The sequence below is a fragment of the Trichosurus vulpecula genome, chromosome 1 (assembly GCF_011100635.1).
Source record: "Trichosurus vulpecula isolate mTriVul1 chromosome 1, mTriVul1.pri, whole genome shotgun sequence".
NCBI classification, from domain to species: domain Eukaryota; kingdom Metazoa; phylum Chordata; class Mammalia; order Diprotodontia; family Phalangeridae; genus Trichosurus; species Trichosurus vulpecula.
Window position 1 is genome coordinate 89,748,999 of NC_050573.1, and position 24,070 is coordinate 89,773,068.

The window sequence follows — 24,070 nt, forward strand, 5'->3', positions numbered from 1 at the left end:
TATAGAGTGAAGAGAAGACAGGAGACCAGACCAACCGAGGCTGACCCTCTGCTTCCAAGGTTGACCCCCACCACTCCACTGAAATTTTCTTTCATAAGTTACCAATGATCATGCTCTGGATCACTACTGATTAGAGAAATGCAAATCAAAACAACTCTTAGATACCACATCTCTCCTGTCAGATTGGCTAAAATAACAAAACAGGAAACTGATAAATGCTGGAAAGGATGTGGGGAAATTGGAACATTGTTGCATTGCTGGTGGAGTTGTGAGCTGATCCAGCCATTTTGGAGAGCAATTTGGAACTATGCCCAAAGGGCTATAAAAATGTTCATACCCTTTGACCCAGCATTACCACTGCTAGGGTTATATCCCAAAGAAATCACACAAGCGGGAAAAGGACCCATATGTACAAGGATATTTATAGCGGCTCTTTTTGTGGTAGCCAAGAATTGGAAATCAAAGGGGTGCCCATCAATTGGGGAATGGCTGAACAAGCTGTGGTATATGAAGGTGATGGAATACTATTGTGCCATAAGAAATGGGGATGATATGGACTTCGTAACAACCTGGAAAAACCTACACGACATAATGCTGAGTGAGCGGAGCAGAGCCAGGAGAACATTGTACACAACCACAGATATATGGACTCCATGAGGACCAACCCTGACATACTTCGCTTTTCTCAGCAACGTAAGGTGCAAGGACAACTCCAGGGGACTCACGATGGAGAATGCTATCTTCATCCAGAGAAAGAACTGTGAAGTTTGAATACAGACTGAGGCGCACTACATGCTCACCTATTTTGCTTTTCTTTTGTTTTTGTTTTTGGGGTTTTTTTTTTTGGTTCTGTTTCTTCTTTCTCATGATTCATTCCATTGGTCATAATTCTTCTCCACAACTTGACTAGTGTATAAATTAACTCAATGCAAAGTTATACATGGTAGTTATATGAGATTCCAGGCCGTCTTGGGGAGGGGGAGGGGAGGGAGGGGAGAAAATCTGGAACTTAAAATTATGTAGAACCGTGTGTGGTAAACTAAAAATAAATTAATTAATTAATTAAAAAAAAAAAGTTACCAATGATCTCTTAAGGGCAAATGGCTGGTTTGGTTTGGTTTTCATTCTACTTCTCTATATCATCTGACACTGTTGGCCACCTCCCTCCCTTTGAGATATTTTCTCCTCTCTTGGTTTACCCAATGTTGTTCTCTTGGTTCTCCTCCTGCCTGTCTGACTGCTCCTTCTCAGTTTACTTTGCAGCTTTATCGGTCATCTCCTATCCCTTAGGATGTGCAGCTTGGTGGTGCACTGCACTTGGAATCCAAAAGACTCATTTTCATGAGTTCAAATCCGGTCCAAGACACTTACAACTGAAACGACTGAACAACAACAAAGTCCCCTAGGAGCGGGGATCTCTCAAGGCTCTGTCCTTGGCCTTCCTTCTTTATTCATTGGCTTGATGATCTCATCTACTCTCTTGGGTTGAATTATATTTCTGCAGATGATTCCCAATGCCAAATGCCTGCTGGATGTCTCCACGTTCTCTTATTAGTATGTCAAATTCAACCCATCCAAAATTAAATTCATCATCCTCCCTTGTCTTTTAAACTTCTCTTTTACTCTTGAGGGCACCAACATCCTCCATGTCACCTAGGTTCATAATCTTGGACTCCTCTCTCCCCGTCAGCCCTCAAAATCCTGATCTTGCTCTAAGACAGTTCAAGTGCTACCTTGTCCAGGAAGCCTTCACTTAACCTCCCCCCTCCCTCTTTAAATTACCTCCTGTTTTCCTTATCTATAAGCATGTATCCCCTCTAGAAGAAAATCAGCTCTGTGTGGGCAAGGACTATGTACCTAGAGCTTGCAACACAGTGCCAGGCATACACTCAACAGATTTGTTGAATGGAATTGAAGGAATCTTACGACTTAGGAGAGAGGCGTGGTCATGGACCAGAAAGAAAGATGAGACTTTCCTGCTGATACCAGAGTACAGAGCTGGGAGCAATGGCCAGTCACAGAAAGGTAGCTTTCAGCTCAATTGTGGAATGAGGTAGAGGAATGTAGTGAAAAGAGAACAAAATATAAAGTCTGAGGACCAGACTTCAAGTCCTGACATGGCTTCTAACTATGGCTGTGACTTGGGACAAGACATTTAAGCTGGGGGGGGTGCAGAAAATGAGGGAGAGGAAGAGATTTGGATTAGATTATTTCTAAAGTCCCTTCTAAGTGCTGGAACTATGGACTCCCTAACAATCTGAGCTACCCACAATGATAGGCCATTTTGTTAGGTAATGAGCTCCCTGTCGATAGAAATATAAATGCAGAGGCCGAATTAGTCACTGTCAGGCTGTAAGAGGGGATTCCAGGTGCTGTCTGAGGTCTCAAGCTCAGGTTTTCTCTGCTTCAGTGGGAATGAGCTGTTTTCTGATGGGGCCTGGAAGGTCAGATGAGAGAGAGAGAGAGAGAGAGAGAGAGAGAGAGAGAGAGAGAGAGAGAGAGAGATGGAGGAGAGGGACAGAGAAAGGGAGAGAGGAGGGGGAGGAGGAGGGAGAGGAGAGGGAGAGGGCAAGAGGAGGGAGAAGATGAGATGAGAGAGGGACAAGGGAGAGGGGAGGGGGAAAGGGAGAGAGAGAGAAGGAGAAGGGAGAGGGAGGGGGGAGTTGAAAGGGAGGGGAAAGGAGAGAGGGAGAAGGGGAAGACAGAGAAGAGAGGGAGGGGGAAGGAGTGAGGGAAGGGGGGAGGGAGAGAAAAATTAAGCAACGGAATGGGAAAAGTAAACCATCCCCCTCCTCCCCAGGTGCCCCATGGGCACCCTTCAGGTTGTACTGCCACGGTTATGCCTGTCTGAGCCCAGGCACTTACCAGTGGCCCTGCCTAAGACAGCTCCAATTCCCACACGGTCATACAGAAAACACACACACTCTGTGGCAGAGATCTGGAACAACACTGAGCCAGATGAGACACTGGTAAGGGAGTCAGTGAAAGCCTGAAGGATGCTCAGAGCCCGTCTGCTGTAGCCCAGCCTCCTCACTTTACAGATGAGGAAACCAAAGCCCAGGGGCCTGAAGTATCATAGATGTGTTTGTGTGTATCTGTGATTGTGTCTGTGATATGGGATTGGTGCATATAGGTCTGAGGGGTTGTGGCTCTGTGCGCATTTAACTTCATCTTGTGACTGTGATTTGTAAGGCACATAGACAGGATGTACCAAAAGTCTTAGTGCCGTTTTAAACTTTAATAACTTCACAAATATAAATGCTACAAACCTTAAAGAGCAACATTTGAAAGGGTAATTATTTCCATCTTTAAAATTTTGATGTTCAGACTATTTTCAAACTTTGTAAGAAACTTTCATCAGCTGCTGTCCAGTGACTGAAACGATTTGCATTTGTAATCCTAGCCTTAAGAGCATCCAAAATATGAGGGTTTGATGCATATGTGAGTTTTCATGTGACCCCACAAGAAAAAAGTCTAATGGAGATAGATCAGGTGTCTGAGGGGGCCAAGCAAGGAGGCCTTTTCTACCAATCCATGGGTCTCAGAAAGCGTCATCCAGAAATTGCCAAATACCATAACACACAATGACAGGGTATAATATCCTGTTAAAATTAAAAATGTTTAATTCAAAATTCATGAAACTACGTAAGCGTAAAAGAAATTTAAATAAATTAAATTTCAAATGATGTTTTCTATAAGTCTGTAGCTTTTATACTTCTGGATTTATTAAAGCTAAAAACTACACGATATCATTTGGGACAGAATGTGATTTTTTTGGAGTCAGAGAACCTGGGTTCTAATTCTCCTTCTGCCATTTGATTCCATTGTGACCCTAGATGAGTCACCTAACCTCCCTTGCCTCAGTTTCCTCATCAGTGAAATGAGAATGCATTAGCTGACTTCTAGGCTCATCCTCTAAACCTATAGTCCTATGACTTGATGCATGTGTACATGACATTCAGGAAACTTTGCCTACAGGATAAAATCCAAGCCCTGCCCATTCTAACCAGCTTCACCTCCACCTTCTCCTCTGACGATTTTCTTTGCAACCAATTTACCTTTCCCTTATGTCGTCCTTTCTGAACTTTGACTTGTGTTGTTCTCTGTACTAACCCCCTCTCCTGACTTCTCTCTAAGCAATTTAAATTTTTAAAGATGTAAGGAAAATTGGAGCAAGATGAGGTCACAGATGGTGGATGGATGGATAGATGAACAAATTTAAAAAACTAAACTAAGTGCCAGGCATTATGATAGCTGCTGAGGACACAAATTCAAAAGTGAGACAGTCCTTGCCTTCCAAGAGCTGATATTGTAATGGGGGAGACAGCACATATGAAGTGATGGCCGGGAGAAAAGGTTTTGACCTAGGGAGTCATAGAAAGTAAGTGTAACCACAGGGCAGTTGACTGTTACCTCCTTCTGAGAAACAATAAAAGTATTAATTTAACTATTTTTCCTAAAGCAAAAAGTACACAGGAAGAAGGGGTATCCTTGAATAGCTAGGCAGATGGCAAATTGTCCAAGGTAGATGGATATGAAGCATGGTCTGGGGTAGGCTAGATAAAAGGTTAGGTGAGTTTGCACTTTCATCCATCAGGACAATTCAGCAGAATGGAACAGGCGAGGCATGGTCTCTGGAGGTCCTGTCCAGTGAGTGCTACTACAGGTGGGGAGAAGTGGGAAGAGCAGCAGAAAAGACAGCAAGATATCTAGGGTGAATATATGTGAAACATAATCTAGGACTGAATAGATATAGAATATAACAAATGCATTACAGGAAGAGGGATTTTGAAACCTTGATGCATCTTCAAAATTTAGCCCAATTTGACCCTGGGATAATTGCAAGGTACAATCCCCCTGACCCCAATTTTGAAGTCAGACTAGAAAACCAAGACAGTGTCATGTGGGTATAATTTTCTCCTGAATGAAGCAATAACACTTTCTATTCAGAGTGAATTTTACTGAAGTGCTTTCACACACATCATCTCTTCTGCTCCTCAGGAGAGCCCTGTGCAACAGGCAAGGCAGGGATTATTTCACTTTTACCAATAAAACTCTGAATGAGTAATTTGACCCCAAATTGTGCCACTAATAATTAGCAGAGTCCTAGTTTGACCATGCCTTAACTGGGTGACCTTGAGCAGTAGGTCATATGGGAGGCAGTGGGATGAGGGTGAGTTTGGGCTAGATAACCCTTCCATCTCTGACTCTCTGAATATTAGAGCCAAGATCCTTTTGTTCAAGGATGGATAAGTACTAAAGCATGACAGTCCTGTAAGAGTGTCAAAAAGCACTGGTACTAGATGGTGGCAGGAAAGCAGGGACTTGCTTAAGCTCCCCCCCCCAAATCCCTCCAAACACCTGTAAAAAAATGGCTCTGAACAAATTCCAGAGCTGCGGAACCCACGAAATAGCAGAGGGAAACAGATCTCCAGCCCAGGAGAGTCTGGATGGTCGCTGGGAAGGATCTGTCTTATGGTACTGGGAGCAGAGGGCAGCTCAGCGTGGGTCATGCCGGGACAGACCAGACCCAGAGTCAGCCAGGCGGAAGAAGCCGTGGGGCCATGAAACAGTGAGCTGTGGCAGTTACCAGACTTCTCAACCCACAAACACCAAAGAGCAGGTTAGGGGGAAACTGTGGGATCGAGTTCAGAGCGGTCCAGCCACCAGCTCTGGGGGTGGAGGAGGTCATGCAGTGGTGGCAGTAGCTGCAGCAGGAAGCTCCTGAGGCTGCTTCCAGAGCACCAGCATCAGCAGCTTCCAAGTCCCTGACTCACAAGATGGGAGGAATCTAGCAGCAGATCAGAGCGGGAATGCAAGGAGCTCTTTGTGGGCACAAAGGCAGATTCTCTTGCTGTGCCTTGCTTAGATCTGAACTACAGTCCTGGTTGGCGGTTCTTGGGTGGGGAGGAGTGCTGCTGTGACAGAGCCGGGGGTGACAGTGGAGTAGAAGTAGCTCTGAAAACTGCAGCGCTTGGACTCTAAAGCTTGGGACAAAGTACTCTCTACTATACAAGCAGTCATATACTGACAAAAAGCTCAAGCGTCAAGTAGTTGGCTAGGAACATGAACAGGCAGTGAAAACGAACTCAGATTCAAACTCAGACTCAAACTCAAACTCTGGATTCCTTTTTTTGGTGACAAAGAAGATCAAATCATATAGCCAGAAGAAGTCAACAAAGTCAAAGAGCCTACAACAAAAGCCTCCAAGAAAAATATGAATTGGGCTCAGGCCATGGAAGAACTCAAAAAGGATTTGGAAAAGCAAGTAAGAGAAGTAGAAGGAAAATTAGGAAGAGAAATGAGAGTGATGCAAGAAAACCATGAAAAACAAGTCAATGACTTGCTAAAGGAGACCCAAAAAAATACTGAAGAAAATAAAACCTTAAAAATAGACTAACCCAAATGACAAAAGAGCTCCAAAAAGCCAATGAGGAGAAGAGTGCCTTGAAAGGCAGAATTACCCAAATGGAAAAGGAGGTCCAAAAGACCACTGAAGAAAATACCACCTTAAAAATTAGATTGGAGCAAGTGGAAGCTAGTGACTTTATGAGAAACCAAGATATTATAAAACAGAACCAAAGGAATGAAAAAATGGAAGACAGTGTGAAATATCTCATTGGAAAAACCACTGACCTGGAAAACAGATCCAGGAGAGATAATTTAAAAATCATTGGACTACCTGAAAGCAATGATCAAAAAAAAAGCCTAGACAAACTCTTTCAAGAAATTATCAAGGAAAACAGCCCTGATATTCTAGAGCCAGAGGGTAAAATAGAAATGGAAAAGAATCTACCAATCACCTCTTGAAAAAGATCCCAAAAAGAAAACTGTTAGGAATATTGTCACCAAATTCCAGAGCTTCTAGATCAAGGAGAAAATACTGCAAGCAGCCAGAAAGAAACAATTTGAATATTGTGGAAACACAATCAGAATAACATAAGATCTAGCAGCTTCTACATTAAGGGATCAAAGGGCTTGCAATATGATATTCTGGAGGTCAAAGGAGCTAAGATTAAAACCAAGAATCACCTACCCAGCAAAACTGAGTATAATGCTCCAAGGCAAAATATGGTTTTTCAATAAAATAGAGGTCTTTCAAGCTTTCTCAATGAAAAGACCAGAGCTCAATAGAAAATCTGACTTTCAAATACAAGAATTGAGAGAAGCATGAAAAGGTAAACAAGAAAGAGAATTTATAAATTTGAACTGTTTTATTTACTTTACTACATGGAAAGATGATGTGTATAATTCAGAAGACCTTTCTCAGTATTAGGGGAGTTGAAGGGAATATAGACAGAGGGCACAGGATGAGTTGAATATGAAGGGATGATATCTAAAAAAATGAAATAAATTTAAGGGGTGAGAGAGGAATATATTGAGAGAGGGAGAAAGGGAGAGATAGAATGGAGTAAATTATCTTGCATAAAAGTGGCAAGAAAAAGCAGTTCTGTCAGAAGGGAAGAGGGGGCAGGTGAGGGGGGAATGAACAAATCTCACTCTTTTGGGATTCAACTTGAGGAGGGAATAACATACACACTCAATTGGGCATCTTACTCCACAGGAAAGTAAGGGGAAGGGGATTTAAAAAGGGGGGGATGACAGAAGGGAGGGCAGATGGAAGAGGAGGTAATTAAAAGCAAACACATTTGAAAAGGGAGAGGGTCAAGGAAGAAAATTGAATAAAAGGGGACAGGATAGGATGAAAGGAAATATAGTTAGCCTTTCACAACATGAACATTGTGGAAGTGTTTTGCATAATGATACATGTGTGATCTATGTTGAATTTCTTGCCCTCCTAGGGAGGGTGGGTGGGAAGGGAAGAGGGGAGAGAATTTGGAACTCAAAGTTTTAAAAGCAGATGCTTAAAAAAATTTTTTTTGCATGCAGCTGGGAAACAAAATATATAGGGGATGGGGCATAGAAATCTATCCTGCCCTACAAGAAAGTAAGGGAAAGGAGATTGGGGGAGGGGTGGAATGGAGCGAAAGAGGGGAGGGCTAACTGGGGAATGAGGCAATCAGAACATATGTCATCCTGGAATGGGGGGAGGGTAGAAATGGGGAGAAAATTTGTAACTCAAAATCTTGTGGAAATCAATGTTGAAAACTAAAATAAATAAAACATATACAGAAAAAAGCACTGGTACTTAGAATGAACTATTTTTAAATACGTGTGAGGGGAAAGAGGTTCAAAAATGGGTAGGGACCACTGATTGGGACTGGTGGAATAAAGTATGAGCTACCTAATTTTTACTTTGCCAACTCTCTGCCCAAGACAATGGTCTTTTGGGCTAGAAAAGACAGAATGAAAATAGCTAATAGAGAGCTAAATTGCATAACAGAAATAAAAATGAGAGCCATTAACTTCTCTTGATGAGTTCAGGTCACCAGGTCCAAACAGGACTAGAAGCCAAGGCACACAAAGAATTGACAGATGTTGCTGCTGAGCCACTATCCATGACCTTGGAAAGGCTGGCAAGAACAGGGTAGACACCAAAAGACTGAGGAAGGGAAAGGTTCCAATTTTCCAAAAAGTGAAGAGAAAGGAATCTGCAAATTATTATAGACCAGGGAGCTTGACTTTAATTTCTGACAAAATCCTAGGAGATTGTTAAACGGATGGCTTGAGACATTGCTGAAATGGAAGTGATGAACAAAAGTCAATATGGCTTTGTCAAGAACGCGTCACGCAAATCAACACTATTACTTTTTTTAAAAAATTTGTCGACAGGGTTAAAACAGACTGGTAGAACAGAGGACGTCTGTAGATAGAGTTTACCTAGATTTGAGCAAAGCATTTAATAAAAGTTTCTCAGGCGATTCCAAAGGACAAAATGAAGAGGTGGTCTAGATTGGTGGATTTTGGAGCTGGTTAAATATAGCTACTCATGGTTCAAAGTGGTGCTTTAGTGGAGTAGTCCAAGAATTTGTGCTTGGTGCTGTGCTATTTAACCCTATGTTTAACATAATGGATAGAGAAGCTGGCCTTGGAGTCAGGAAGACTCAAGTTCAAATCCTGCTTGACATATACTGGCCATGCAACCCTGGGAAGTCATGATCTCTCAATTCCCCAGGCAACATTCAAAGACTATCACCCGCAGAAAACATTCCTACCTGTATTGGTACCTGTATAGGTAGACGGAATTCCTCACTGAGAGGTCTCTGTATCAATGGAATTACAGGTCCAGTAAAAAAAAAAAATTGCTACTTGGATAGCATGCTATGCTCATCCAATTTACAAATGTGCAAAGCTCTAATATGAAAGAGCTTAAACACTCAAAGTCAATCTGGATACTAAAAGATGCTGACAGGCTAAAAGAGCGCAGTCAAATCTACTATGAGGATTAATAGGAATACATGCAAAGCCTTCACAACTTCAAAAAAATCAAGTGATAAGCACAAGTTGGCGGGGGAGGGTACAGCTAAGTTGAAATTCATTTGAAAAGGATCTTGGGATCTTCATGATCTACAGTGCAACGTGGCATCCAGTAAAGCCAAGATCATCTCAGACACTGGGTCCAAGATTAGGTAGGTTTGATATTCTTGGTTCCAGGCATATTTTAGGAAAGATTAGAGTATATTCAGGATGATGGCAGCATTGGAGATCATCTTATAGAGGTTTGCTTGGAAACTGGGGGAGTTTCACCTAGAAAAGACTTGGGGTGGACCTGATGGTATCATCAGAAGGGCTGTCACAGGGAAGAGAGATCTGATTTGTTCAACATGGTGGAGGGTGGGGGAGGGGGCAGAGCAAGGAGCAGAGGGTAGAAGTTACAGAGGTGGAGTTAAATAGTAAAGAAATTACCTTGTCCAAAGTAGAACGGGGCCATCTCTAGGCCAAGTGGCATCTCCACCCCTGGGAGTCTCCCAGCCAGAATGGACAGCACTTGTCAAGGATTTTGTAAAGAAGCCACCTGCCCAGGTAGGCATTGAACTTGTTTTCTGAGGTATCTTCAATCTCTGAGATCCTTTGACCTGTATGTCTAACTTTACCACTGGGGTCACTAAGACGTGTAGGGTAGATGAAGGAATAAATGAAGGCTGGGGGAAAGTGCAGGGCATAAAACTGAAGGAAATTCTTCCCTCTCCCACCCCTGAAGACATAATACATAAAGGGTAGGTCAATTTTCCTTGGAATGTGATTCAAAACCCTGGGGGTAATTGTTTCAACCAGAGAGGAACCTGGGCTGGAGCATGGGCAGCTCCCAGGAACGTTGGGAGCTGGAGGCCAAATACGTACAAATTGGACACAGCTCCATTCACTGAGAAAGTCTTGAGTCACACGTTAAAGGTGCACACGCACTACCACGTTCCAACAGTTCAGGGTTGAAGAAGATTCACAAATGTGTTCTGCCAAATTCAAAGCAATATCCCTCCTGTCTGCTGGCCTCAGCCCTTCCCCACCCCCAAACTCTGAAATCTCAGGATTTGGTTGTAAGGGCCTTCTTGTTTAAGTCATTCCCTTTACATTCACACACACTATAACTCCAGTGATCACGCTGAGAAGCCCCATCATTTACGAAACTTCTCTGCATAAAACTTCACAGTTGTAGCCCTCCCCCCAGCCTACCCTCTTGTACTTGACTCTCCCTACATCTATTATTGGCAGTGTGATTATAATGGGAAAGAGAGGGAGAGCAGTGTAGTGGAAAGACAGCATTAGTCTGGGTTTTACTGCTGAAATAAACTTCGGGACCCTGAACGTGTCACTTTACTTTCCAAACATACCCAGGCAACACTCCAGACTACAAGTTGAAGAGTTGCCAGTTTGGATTGTTAGGGGTAGTTCTCAGCTAAGAGATCCATCCCTACAGCAATCAAATCACAGATCCAAGTAAAGAGTAATTAATTATAATAATAATAATAATAGGAAAATCACGGGACTCGAGTCAAAAGAAACCTGGATCTGAATCCCCCTTAACATTATTAGCTGTGTGACCATGGACATCTCATTTATTTAACTCCTTCCAGCCTTAGCTTCCTCCCTTATCTGCAGAATGGAGGTAATACCTGTAGTACTCACTCCACAGGGCTGTGGCAGCCATCAACTGAGTTGAATTCTGTGAAGTGCTATATAAATATTGCTATTAACAGTTATGTGTCCCCAGGGCCTTGCACACAATAAATACTTACTAAATGTTTGCTGAATTTTAATTTAGTTGCTGACTCATTCTGGAGTTCAATCCCATCATGGTGGTGGGAAATTTGACAGCCCCATTGATAGGGAGAGCTAGCTACCCAGCAAGGCTGCAATTCCCAAGAGGTCCTCCAGGGGGCGCATACACTCAGCAGAGAGGATTTGCAAGAGAGATGGGTTAGGTGACCCGGCGGAGCTCCGATGGGTTCTCCAAACTGAACTGAAATCTCCCTCGCTGTGAAACCAGGGCCCCACAGTTTAGTAAGGCCATTGATATGCTAGGGAGCATCCAGGAGTCCCCAAGTTCATATCATTATGAGAATGAGCTGAAAGAATTAGGAATGTTTCACCTGAAAAGGAGAAGGTCTAAGGAGGCATGTGTTCAGTTATATTCAATTACACAAAGAGCTGAAGAGTGGAAGTGATGCAAGCTGCCCAAAGAGATATTTCATCATGATGTCGGACAACACTTTCCAGCAATTAAGGGAATCCAACAGTGGGATCCCTTGGGGAGATGCCCACAATGGATCTTCAAGCAGGGACTTAGTGAATTATAGTGGGGACGCAAAGGATCATAGACCCAAAGCCTGCAGGTAACTTGGGGACAATCTATTCAATGGAGTCCCAAGGAAATTCAGAAACTTGCCCACAGTATGGGTTGAACTCTACAGCCTCAGAGGTCATTTCTAACTATGAAATTCTGGGATTCTGTGACCTTCCCCACTGTGCTTCCCCCAGGGCCAAAACAAGCCTACCATCGTTCACAATCCCTTCTCGATCCCTCCCACATTGGACCCCAGTGGCTGGGAAGGCTGGGGCTGAGGATGAATTCAATTTCATTCAATTCAACAAATATTTATTAATCACCTACTGTGTGCAAGGCACTGAAAGCATCCCAGGGTCAAGTCTGGCACAGCCACCCCATCCCCAAGTTTCTCAGAAGGCTTCAGACAAAACCACCAACTCCATCTGCCTCTTGCCTAGGCACCTTAGGGCCCATTCATTCATGTGAACCTGTGGCCAGGCCTGGAAACCGAATCCTTCTTCCAAGATAATTCTGGGCCAAGAGAGGGCATCTTAGGCTGTGAGAAAGCTAGAGGGGTCCTAGAGGGAACTGCAAAATTTTGGAGCTGGAAGAGACCACAGGAGTTTTATAGTTCAGCCCCTCTCATTTCACAGGAAGCCCAGAACAGGAAAATTACTTGCCCAAGGTCACACAATCAGTGGGAGAGCTGAACCTAGAACCCCGGTCTTTTAAGTCCCAGCTCTTTCCACCACAGGACAAGAGGGAAGGGCCAAAATAGTGTGCAGCAAGCACCTAGTTTGAGGAAGGGTCAATTCCTGGCTGAAGTCCTCTCTTACCCTCTACAGAAGCATCCTTTCTTCCCCCTCACCTTGTACTTCACATGGACATACGAGTGGGCTACCACCGTTTATTGTTACATCTCCCCACTATAAATGGCACTCTCATCCAATGTACACTGTTCCCCTTGCCTCGGGCAAAAAGAGCACAGAAGTGGAGTATGTGGCCTCCAACAAGTCACTGTGCTTTCCTGGGCTTTAGTTTCCTCAGATGTAAAATGAAGGGGTTGGACTAGATGGCCTTCCAGGTCCCTTCCAGCTAGTCATCCATGACACTTTATCATCCTGTTCTTCACAAGATGCAATTCCCAGGCCCAACCACAAGGTGCTGCCAGTGACTGGACCCTTTTATGCTTAGGGAGCCATTGGCTTGCTAACACTTGAGAGATACTCAGGGAAGGGCGGGGAGAAGGCAGTGACTCCCAAGCCCACCCAACAAGGGACTCACCCCCAACCCCCAGCCCCCAGCAAGGGCAGAAGGCCAAGTGGGGAGGCAGCATGTAGGGATAGCCTCATGCCCATCTCCCCAGTGGGTTTCCCAATCCTAGGGTCTTGGGGATGGGCATGGGGGTAGGGGAGGGGGATGCAGCCTGGAAGCCAAGAGCAGGTTGGGTTGGCACTGCCTGGGCTTCCTCACCCTCCTGCAGAGAGAGCCCAGCCACAGGTTAGGCTTTTATTGCATTTCGGTTTCCGGAACAATGGTTTGCCTCAAAAAGTCCAATAATTTAAAGGTGATGATGACAAAAGGCTGAGGTGGGAGTAGGATGGAGGGCTGGATGGGAGAGAGTGGAGGAGGAGTGAAAAGTGAACTTAAAAAAACCAACCAAACCAAAAGAAAACAAAAGCGCACCCCCAAAAGCAGGCTGCCAGACTGGGCTGAGTCCCTCAGGCAGAGAGGGTAGGGACAGGCTGGGGCCACTGGAAGCAGGATGGGCTTCCTGCCCCTGGTTGCAGAAACAGTTTCAGAGGAAGGAGAGGTAGAGACAGAGAGAAACAAATGCAGGAACTGAGAAAGACAGAGAGAAAGAGACAGAAAGAGAAACAGAGATCAGGACATTGAGAAGAGAAAGAGAAAGAGGGACAAAGAGACGAGAGAGAAGACAGAAGGAAAACAAGCTTGGAAGAGTGGGGAGAGAAAGAGAGGGGGTGGGGGAGGAGGAGGGGGAGAGGGAGAGGGAAGAGTTATAGAGAAGATATAGGAGAGGTCAGAAGCCAAAGATGAGAGAAGAGATATGAACAAAGACAACAGAGAAGAGACAGAAAAAAAAAGGAGACCAAGCAAAAGAGGAGGGGAGAAAACACCTCACTTGGGGAGGAACAAAAATCTGTCAAGTGTCCCTTTTATCCAAATCTTCAGCCATCGAACCATCCAAGCCTGCATGTGAGGGGCAGGCTGTGAGTGTGTGTATGTGTCTCTGTATATGAGAGAGAGAGAGAGAGAGAGAGAGAGAGAGAGAGAGAGAGAGAGAGAGAGTGAGTCAGTCTGTGTAGGGGCAGGTGTATGTGTGTGTGTTTTGGCGAGAGGCTGCCGAGGTTACATGATACAGCATTTATTCTTGTGGTTGTGTGGGTCCTTGAATCGGAGTCTCTGCTTTGGCCGGTACTTTTCCAGGTACGTGAGTTGTTTGCTGTTGATGGCACCCCTTCGCTTCCTGGGGGGAGAAAGGGAGAGGAAAGGAGGGAGGTCAGCTGGAGAAGGACAAGACGGATGAACAAACAGGGCCCCAGCTGGCCAGCCCAGGAAAACTAACCAGCAAGGTCTCCATTCCCACCTTTAACTATGTGACCTTGGAGGCAGAGGGAGGAAGAGAAAAGAGGAAGAGGATCCCTGAGCCCAGTCCACAAAGACCTTAGACACTGGCAGGGAGAGGTGTCACTGTAGGCCACAAGAATCAGGGAAGGCTTTCTAGAGGAGGTGCCAGCTAAGCTGGTCCTGGTGGGCTGGGGTGACCTTGGAAAAGTTATTTCACCCTCTGTAAAACAAGGAGGCTACACTAGATGATCTCTAAGGTCCTTTAAAGTGCCTAAATCCTATGATCCAGTGTAAGGGCAAGAACGAGCCCGGCACTGCATGACAGTGAGAAGACTAGAGGAGAATCTGTATGGAGTGGAAGGTGGGTGCTGGAAGGGAGAGGAAGAGAATGTGAAATGGGAAGGGAGGGAGTGGAGATTTCCAGCTTCACCCACCTGGCCCCACAGGGGCCACTCAGAGCCTGGATCTGAGGCCAGGCTCACAACATGGCACTACTGAGAGCTTCTGGAATGGGCAAACAGCCCAGAGCTTGGGATGAGGGGTGCAGGGAGCCCAGCCTCATCCCACAGGCCACTGAAGCTGTGGATCACTGTGCAAAGAGCGCTGGGTCTAGAGAGAGAACCTGGGACCAAAACCTCCCTCTGAAACTTAGTACCTGTGTGACTTTGGACTAATCATTCCACCTCTCTAGACCTCGGTTTTTTCCTCCATAAAATGTAAAGGTTGGGCTAGGTGAACTCTAAGGTGTCTTAAGAACTCTAAAATCCTATCACTGAGACTATGGTGAAGCCAGCCTAGGAACGTGGCAGGCAGAGAGGCCACCTACACAACTCAGATTTCATGTACATATGGACCTACACATGCACATGTAGAAATACACTCATTTTAGTACATGAGGCAGCATCATGGTATCCTAGAGTGGAAAGAACACTAGACTTAAGAAGAAGAAGGAGTCTGGCATCAAATCCTACATTTATGAGCTGTGGGATTCTGTGGCTTACAACCACTGCCACACCTCTACACAAAAGGACACACACACATAGATGTGCACATGCAGGCATGAACCGGTGCATGAGCATAATTGTATGGACATCTATACGGAGATTCCTGTCTGTACAAATGTGTTTCTTGGCATGAATAAGAAACCGCAGAGTTTAGCAGGCAGCATCTAGACTTGGAATCAGGTCCTTTGACCTGGGCTGAAACGCTGCCTCTGGCACTTACTGGCTGGGGGACCCTCCCCGGCTAAGTCACTTCCCCTCTCTTGAGCACCAGGAAACTCTCAAATTTATCTACTAAATAGCAGATGGGCTGCTGCCTGTGTCGGAGAAAATCTCAGAACTTTGACGTGACATGTGTTCATCCCACAGTTACAAACACACACACACACACACACACACACACACACACACACACACACACACACACACAATACTCCTACTTCTACAGCACAAGACAGTTTACAAAGAGCTTTTCTCACAAACCACTCTGTGAGGTAGGGAATGCAAAATACTATCACCCCATTTTACAGATGGAAAAAGTCTGAGCGATGAAATGACTCGTCCATAGCCATACAGTTAGTAAGTAATCCTGCTGATACTTGAACTCAAATCTTGACTCTAAAACTACCACTCCTGCTCCCTCACACTGTCTCCTACAAATATATACATGTGTCAAAGTGCAGATACTTACACAAATGCACCTTAGCAGGCTCCTCTAGGCACTCCTGTGTGCCCCCACCAATGTCCTTTTGAACATGCAGAGCAACATGAACTTGAGTTCAAATCCAGCCTCTGACACTTAGTGTGTGACCCTGGCCAAGCCACTTAACCCCTTCTTAGACTCAGTTTCCTCATCTATAAATGGGAATGTAACAGCACCTACTTCCCAGGGTTGTTGTAAGAATCAAATAACATATGTAAAGCATCTTGCAAACCTTCAAGCACTATTTAAAAAAAACAGCAGCTTTCATCATCTTCATTAATATTATTAGTTTCCCTCAACCAGATCCTCCTTCTGCTTCCACTACAGCAGCCCATGCTCCAAGAATTTCTGTGCATTCATTGCCCCAACACCAGCCCTATAGTGATAAGCCACTGTAACTTGGCTAGGATACACAACAGAATGCACAGCCTGTCCCTGGGCCCATGCTGGAAGCCCTCCTGACTGAGGGTGACCTACCAGAGTCTGGGCTCCGCTGGACTGACCGTTGGCTAAGGGTCACCTGTCCCCTAATGAAGCACCGTGAATGGATGTTACTGCGCAAAAGCCTTTGTCGCTATGTACATTTCATCCCTCTTTTATGAATCCCAGAGTTTTTAACTTATTGCCTTCAATAGATAAAAAGGTAGCATTTTAAAAATTTAACTCAATTACTGTTTGAATTTCTGACCTGACTGCAGAACAGAAGTTTTTTCTTTGCTTCCTCAATTTTATTTAGTGTTTTTTAAGGGCCAGATCAAGGTTTTCTTGGTATGTGGACCATAATTTTTTCAAATTTATCATTTATTATCATAAATGTGAATGGGCTGAATTCTCTCCACCAAAAGAAAAGTTACAGAATGGATTAAATAACAAATTCCATGAATGCGGTGATTACAGGAAACATATTTAATGCAAAAGGATCTGCTCCATTAAAATTAAGAGGTTGGAATACAATATATCAGGCTAATCATATATGAATAATGCAAGATTGGAGGTAAAAGATTGTGTTTTTTCCACTTTTCCAGGATATTACAGAGCATCCTGCTGAGTGTAGATCATGTCTCAAAACCCTGACTCTTCTCCAGGAAGACTCTGCTGACTAACCAGGTCCAGGCTGACATCCTCTGTCCCAAACTTCCTCCAGTACTGGACCTCAGAGTAAGTGCCAGGCCACCCCACATTCAGTGACAGGCCTCCCTGTCTCATTCTCATATCATCGGGTATTTTGTGTATGACAGAAGCCATCTCTCCAGGCAGACTAGGAGGCTGGACCCATGGGCTTCCCCAGTACTAAGTGCCTCCAGGTAACCTGTTCTTCCCACCTACCCCAACTAGATGAGGCCTATGGGAGCCAGCCTACCTTCTTGAAGCATAAACAAGTCAGCCTCTGGGAGAGTGCACACAGGATCCCTGGAGCTAGTCAAGACACCACAGAGAGGCCCAATCCCAAGTCCCAGAAGCTCCTCAGAACCATAGGGAAAGAGGAGGAGATCTTTTCATAGGATCCTTTTAGCATCAGGGAGAAGGACCTTTGAGAAGTACTCAGGGAGTGGGATTTGGGCATCAGTTAGCCTAAGAGGTCTGCTCTCTCCTGGGAGATGAAAGGGAAAAATAGCTCCCCAACCCCAGCCCTTCCCTCTGGCCATGAGGATTTCCCCATCAAGCCCCAGACCCAAGTCAGAGTACAATAATTATACTGAGATTTCTTCAGGGTTCACAAATCTCTTTCTCCACGACAACCTTGTGAGGTCTATAGGAAGCAAAGTATCATTTTTACTATCTCCATTCTTATAGATCATCAAACAGACTCAGACAAGTAAATGACACGTCCAAAGTCACACAGCTAATTCACATCAGCTGGGATTTGAATCCAGGTTCTTTCAACTCTCTCTAGTATTCCCCACAGTCTCTAATTGGACCACAGACTTTAGAGAGGGAAGGAATGATACAGATTATCTATTCCAACTCCCTCATTTTATTTTTAAGCCCACTTTCCACTCTTCCTCCATTCCCTTTCCTCCAGCCTTTCCTTCCATCCAGGGAAGAAAAGTGAACTTGGCCGAGACAACAAGTCATGTCTGGAACAAGGGGAGGCAATAGCCTTCCCCTGGCTGCTTACTAACCAGACTTCATTTGGAGTACTGGACTCAGTTCTGGGCCCCAGGGTTTAGAAGGTCAGTGATAAAATAGCATGGCCAGAAGAAGAAGCCCAAAAGTGGATGAGGGAATGGCTACACAGCATTCTTGGATCATCTGAAGGACTTGAGGGTGGTTAATTTGTTAAAGAGAATATCAAGGGGGGGACATCATAATAACACCAAACCGCTTTAGTCTTAATACAGGCTTCTCTCACAATAATCCTCCTACGAGGAAGACAGTTATCATTATTCTTCACTTGCAAGAAGGGAAGGTTGAGGCCCAGAGAACAGAAGTGATCAGCACATAATCACGTGACCAGGAAATGTCAGAACTGGGATGTGAGCCCAGGTCTTCCGATACCAAGTCCAGTGATTTTTCCACTATACCACAATGCTCCATCCTCTCATCCTGGGAAGGGCTGTCACAGGGTTAAAGGAGCAGACTTACCCTATGGAGTCCCAGAGGGCAGAATTAGGACCAAAATGGGGTTGGGGATGGGAGTTCAAGATTCGAAAGCAGTCAGATCTCAGCTCAACAGAACACAGGAGACACACATCAAAGCACTTTCTGTATACAGAGCCCAGTATTAGGCCTTAAGGAAATACAGAGTATTTCTATTATATATATCTATTATCTATAAGAAACGGTCCCTACCCTGCCTCAAGGAGCTTAGTATCTCATAGAATGGAAAGAACTTTCCAAGTAATCTGGGCCTGGAATGGGCCACCTGGTTAACAAGATAATATCTGTAAGGCATTTATTAACATTTGCTCCTTTTCATTCCTCTGGTTAGGCCCAGAATCACCAAATTCATGAGTTGGAAGGGATGGGCCTCATTTAATCCCAACTATATTCAAGCAGGAGTCCCCTCTGCTGAATCCCTGATAAAAGTTACCTGGCCTCCACTAAAAAGAACTTCAGAGGGGTATACTTACTACTTTCCCAAGGCAGACCACACCACCCATACCACACCTTTTTTTTTCCTGTATCCCCAGTATTTAGTAATGACACACAGTAGGTACTTAATAAGTGCTTGGGGACTGACTGACTTTGGGACATCTATAACCCTTAGGAAAACCTAAACCTATCTCCCAACAAATCCTCTCATGCTGCCCCACCCTACTGCTTCTAGTGCTATCCTCTGGGGCCAAACAGCAAGTCTATTCCCGCTTCTTGGTAACAATCCTTCAAATGCTTGAAGTAAGTTGTCATGTCATACCACTCAAGTCTTCTGGGTAACATTTCTTCAGCTGATCCTCTCATGTCTCCATTCCCCATACCACTGAAGCTATTCTAGCAAAGTCTCCCTCTACATTCGGAAGGGAGAAAGGAGGGATGAACTAGAGGGACCTCCAAGATTACTTCTAGCTTCAAGATTCTATGACTCCAATTAATATTCATTCAGGTGTTTTCACAGGAAAGCTCACCTGGGGTCCCCAAGGATCCCCAGAGCAACTGTTGCTGCGTTCCTAGGCCAGCCCTGGCAACGGTGTCTGTAAATACTCATGATCCCTCATACAGGCAGAGTTCTGGTTAGCTTTTGAAATAAAACACAGCCTCATCTCATTCTTACAAAAGGCCTGCGAGGTCCCTATATTCCACAATAGGAAACTGTGGAATCTCTAATGCCGTGTAGCAAAACAGCAGTGGAGTCAAATCACGCCAAAATCTGCCTACCTATGTGACAGAATCCCTGAGTCAGAAGGGACCTCCACTGTCACCTGGTCCAATCCATCCCTGAAGAAAAATGCCTTCTAGAATATCCCTAACAAATGAGAGAGAGAGAGAGAGAGAGAGAGAGAGAGAAGAGAGAGAAGAGAGAGAAGAGACAGAGACAGAGACGAGGGGGCAGGGAGGGAGAGAGGCAGACAAACACAGACAGAAACAACAGAGCTCGATGGCAGAGATAGATAGATGGAGAGTTGGAAAGAGACAAATAAACAGATAGGCAGACATAGATAGATGATAGAGACAGACAGATAGATGGATAGATAGGCAGAGAGATAAACAGAAAGAGACAGACATAGACATAGAGACAGCTGACAGAAATTGATGGATGGAGAAACAGATGGATAAAAAGACAGATCAATAGGTAGGCAGATATAGATGATAGAGATTGACAATAGAGACAGACAGATAAATGGACAGACAGACAAACAGAAAGAGAGAGACACACACAGACAGAGAGAGCAAGTAATCTAACAGTATCCAGCAGAAGACTGGCCTTGAGAGGCAACCCGCTACCCCTATTTGGCTTCTGGACAGCTATGACTATTAAAGAGTTTTTTTCTTTACAGTCAGACTAAATCTTCTTTGCAATTTCCACTCATTACTTCTAGTTCTGTCCTTTTCCTCCTACATATGCCAGCCCTTAAAATACTTGAAGAGGCCAATGATCTAAGCCTTCTCTTCTCAAGGCTAAACCATCCCTGGTTCCTTTAAAAAAGCTTCAGATGGCAGTCTATAGCACTAGGAAACAAAGAATTTGGAGAGATGGAGACTGGGGGAAGAAATAAATCTGCCATTGAGCTTGTGACCAATTTTTCGAGGCTAGAGTTAATTTCTGCAGCTATGGTAGAGAGGGAGAGTAACAACCTGTCACTGATCACTACGGGGGTAGGGATGTACCTTTGCAGTAATAAGATGCTAAGGCACAAGGAGAAAGAGCCATTTGCCCAAGGTCATATAGCAAAGTCACACGTGGAGCCAGGTTTCACAGCACAGGTGTCCTTGGCTCCTAACCTGGCTTCTTCCTGTCCCTGTTCCCCCAACCCTGAAGCTCTATGTCAACTCCCCGCTTTCTGTTTCCAGAGATTACTACAATGTGCTATGTGATACAGTGAAAATACAAGCTGGGAGCCATGGCCACCATGGTCTTGACCTGTCCCTCTGGTCCAAGCTAGCTGTGTGACTTTGGGCAAGTCAATGAATCTTTCTGGGTCTCAGACCTCAGTTTTTTATTGTACTCTCTATTTCTAAATTGATGAAACGGGAAGCAGTAACTATCCATGGATCAGAAAGGCCCCAGTGACCTGCCAGGGATCCATGAAGGTCAAACAAGGTAGAGAAACTCAAACTATTTGGGGAAAAAGTCCTTTTCTCTGGCCAAGCAATGCTTTGATCTTTACACTTCATGCTTGGAACCAAAGTCTGCTCCATAGTCATTCCCCACAGGACTGTGTGTGTTGGGAGGTGCTAAGGGGGAAGGTGAGTTGAAAATGACCTCACTGCCTTGTGGACCTGACTCCTATGACAGAAGGGGGGGACCCTTCCCCACCAAAAAAAAAAGAAAAAATTTTCTGGGCACTTACTGTCGAATGAACTGGATGGCATCTTCATACTTCATCCCACTCTCAATCAGGGCCAGTGCGACGAGGACAGGAGCCCTAGGAGATGGATGGCAGGGTAGGAGTTATTGCCAAAGGTGACAGAGAGCCCTTCAACCCTCTCCTTCCCAGCTCAGCCAATCAAACCAAAAGTTGGTATGTTGTAGTAGACCTAAACTTCATAGTCAAGAGGCCTCGGCTGTACCCCAATACCCTCTTACAAACGATATGACCCTCCGCTGTGAGCCTGTTTCTCCACCATCATATGGAGATAATAATTCTTGGACTATCTACCTCACAGAGACACTGCAAAAAAGACCACTTTATAAGCAAGAATGCGTCTATGGCAGTGCGTTGTTATTACTCAAATACAGCAGGGCATGGAGACAGAGAGATAGCTACTATAGACTCTGGAAGGCCAAGTGTCTGGAGACAGTGATGGGGGGCATGACAGTGATTGCTTCCTTCAGATGAAAGAGCAGTGAGTCAGGTCAGATGCCCAAATGAGTTTCCTCGCTGCAGGATTTCCCTGGAGACTTTAATAATATAGTTTTTGGTAAGTAGATTTGCCCCTCTCCCTACCCCTTCACCTTCCTCCTTTGTTTTCTGTTCACATGAATCTGGTTCTATTTCTTGAAGGAGCAGCTCTGAGCCCACATTCTCTAGTCTTAACTAGAGGGGAGTCTTAAGGGCCCACTCAGCTTACACTGATCTCTCCCTCTTCCAAGTGCCTACAATCAGGGGCATCTAAATCATTCATAGAATCAGGGGACTTCTAAATGAGAAGGAACTCCCTAAATGTCCAACTTCAGGCTTTTCTACAGGATTCTTGATAAATGAGACTCTATCGTCCACTCAAAGCCCTCCAGAGAAAGGGAACTCACTACCTCCTAAGGCAGCCAACTCCACTTTGGGGCATGTCTATTAGGAAAGTCTTGCTCGGGGCAGAGCCAAGATGGAGGCTGGAAAGCAGGGACTTGTGTGAGCTCCCTGCCAGGTTCCTCCAAAAACCTATAAAAAATAGCTCTGAACAAATTCTAGAACTATAGAACCCACAAAATAGCAGAGAGAAGCAGGGATCCAGCCCAGGACAGCCTGGATGGTCACAGGATGAGGTCTGTCACGCACGGAGCGGAGGGGAGTGGAGCCCAGCACTGGTGGCAGCAGCAGGATCAACCAGACCAGGAGCCGGGCGGAACAAGCCCTAGCGCCCTGAATCAGTGAGCTGTGGCAGTTACCAGACTTTTTAACCCACAAACACCAAAGGCAACAGAGAAGGTTAGTGGGAAAAGCTGCTGGGGACAGAGTGAAAAGAGTTTGCAGTTCGGCCACCACCCCGGGGACATCGGGAGGAGGTGCAGCTACAGAACAAGAGCTGCAGTTGCTTCAGGCCCCAGGCCCACCTGGTGGGAGGAATTAAATGGCAGATCAGAGCAGGAGTGCAGAGCCTGCCTAAGATTTGCATCAGGTCCGGGTTGGTGGTTCTTGAGGAAGGAGGAAAGCTGGTGTGGCAGAGCTGGCTGTAATTGCTCTGAAATCGGCGCATCCCCTCAAGCTTGGAACAAAAGTACTCTCTACTCTACAAGCAGTCAGACCCTGCTGAAAAACTCAAGGGTCAAGTAAGTTGGCTGGGAATATGGCCAGGCAGCAAAAATGCACTCAGATTCAGTCTCAGACTTTGGAATCTTTCTTTGGTGACAAAGAAGACCAAAACATACAGCAAGAAGTCAACAAAGTCAAAGAGCCTACATCAAAAGCCTCCAAGAAAAACATGAACAGGTCTCAGGCCATGGAAGAGCTCAAAAAGGATTTGGAAAAGCAAGTTAGAGACATAGAGGAAAAATTGGGAAGAGAAATGAGAAGGATGTGAGAAAACCATGAAAAACAAGTCAATTACTTGCTAAAGGAGACCCAAAAAAATACTGAAAAAAATACTGAAGAAAACAACACCTTAAAAAATAGACTAGCTCAAATGGCAAAAGAGCTCCAAAAAGCCAATGAGGGGAAGAATACCTTGAAAGGCAGAATTACCCAAATGAAAAAGGAGGTCCAAGAGACCACTGAAGAAAATACTACCTTGAAAATTAGATTAGAGCAAGTGGAAGCTAGTGACTTGATGAGAAATCAAGACATTATCAAAGAGAACCAAAGGAATGAAAAAGTGGAAGACAATGTGAAATATCTCACTGGAAAAACCACTGACCTGGAAAACAGATCCAGGCGAGGTAATTTAAAAATTACTGGACTACCTGAAAGCCATGATCAAAAAAAGGAAAGTCTTGCTTGCATTGACCTGAAATCTGCCACTCTACAACTGTTTCTGGTTCTACCAGCCAGGGCAATGACAAAACAAATCCAAACCCCTCTTTCACATGAAAGCCTTTCAGATACAGGAAGGTAGTGATCCTGTGTCCCACAAGTCCTTCCTTCTGATTAAACATCCCTGGCTCCTTCTACTGATCCTCAGATGCTACATTCTCTAGTCCTCCATCTGTCCTGGTTGCCCTTCTCTGGATGTACTCCAGCTTGTCGATAGCATTCCCCAAATGTGGCACCCAGAAGGAAACACAGTATTTTATATGTAGTCTAATCAGGATAGAGCGTGTAGGACAAAGATATCCTCATTTTGTACTGAGACACAGTGTCG

The 24,070-nt window shown here is 44.8% G+C and overlaps 1 protein-coding gene across 2 annotated transcripts in view; it reads right to left on the minus strand.

The window, feature by feature from the left end:
* Window positions 1–11,978: 11,978 nt before the first annotated feature.
* Window positions 11,979–24,070, minus strand: part of PTP4A3 (protein tyrosine phosphatase 4A3) — a 49,967-nt gene continuing 37,875 nt past the window's right edge. For both annotated transcript variants that reach the window (XM_036765709.1, XM_036765707.1), the window contains exons 5-6: window positions 21,409–21,483; window positions 11,979–14,153 (exon numbers count right to left, since the gene is read on the minus strand). In XM_036765709.1, the coding sequence (XP_036621604.1) occupies window positions 14,036–14,153; window positions 21,409–21,483 (193 nt within the window). In that variant the 3' untranslated portion in view covers window positions 11,979–14,035. The remainder of the gene's footprint in view (window positions 14,154–21,408; window positions 21,484–24,070) is intronic.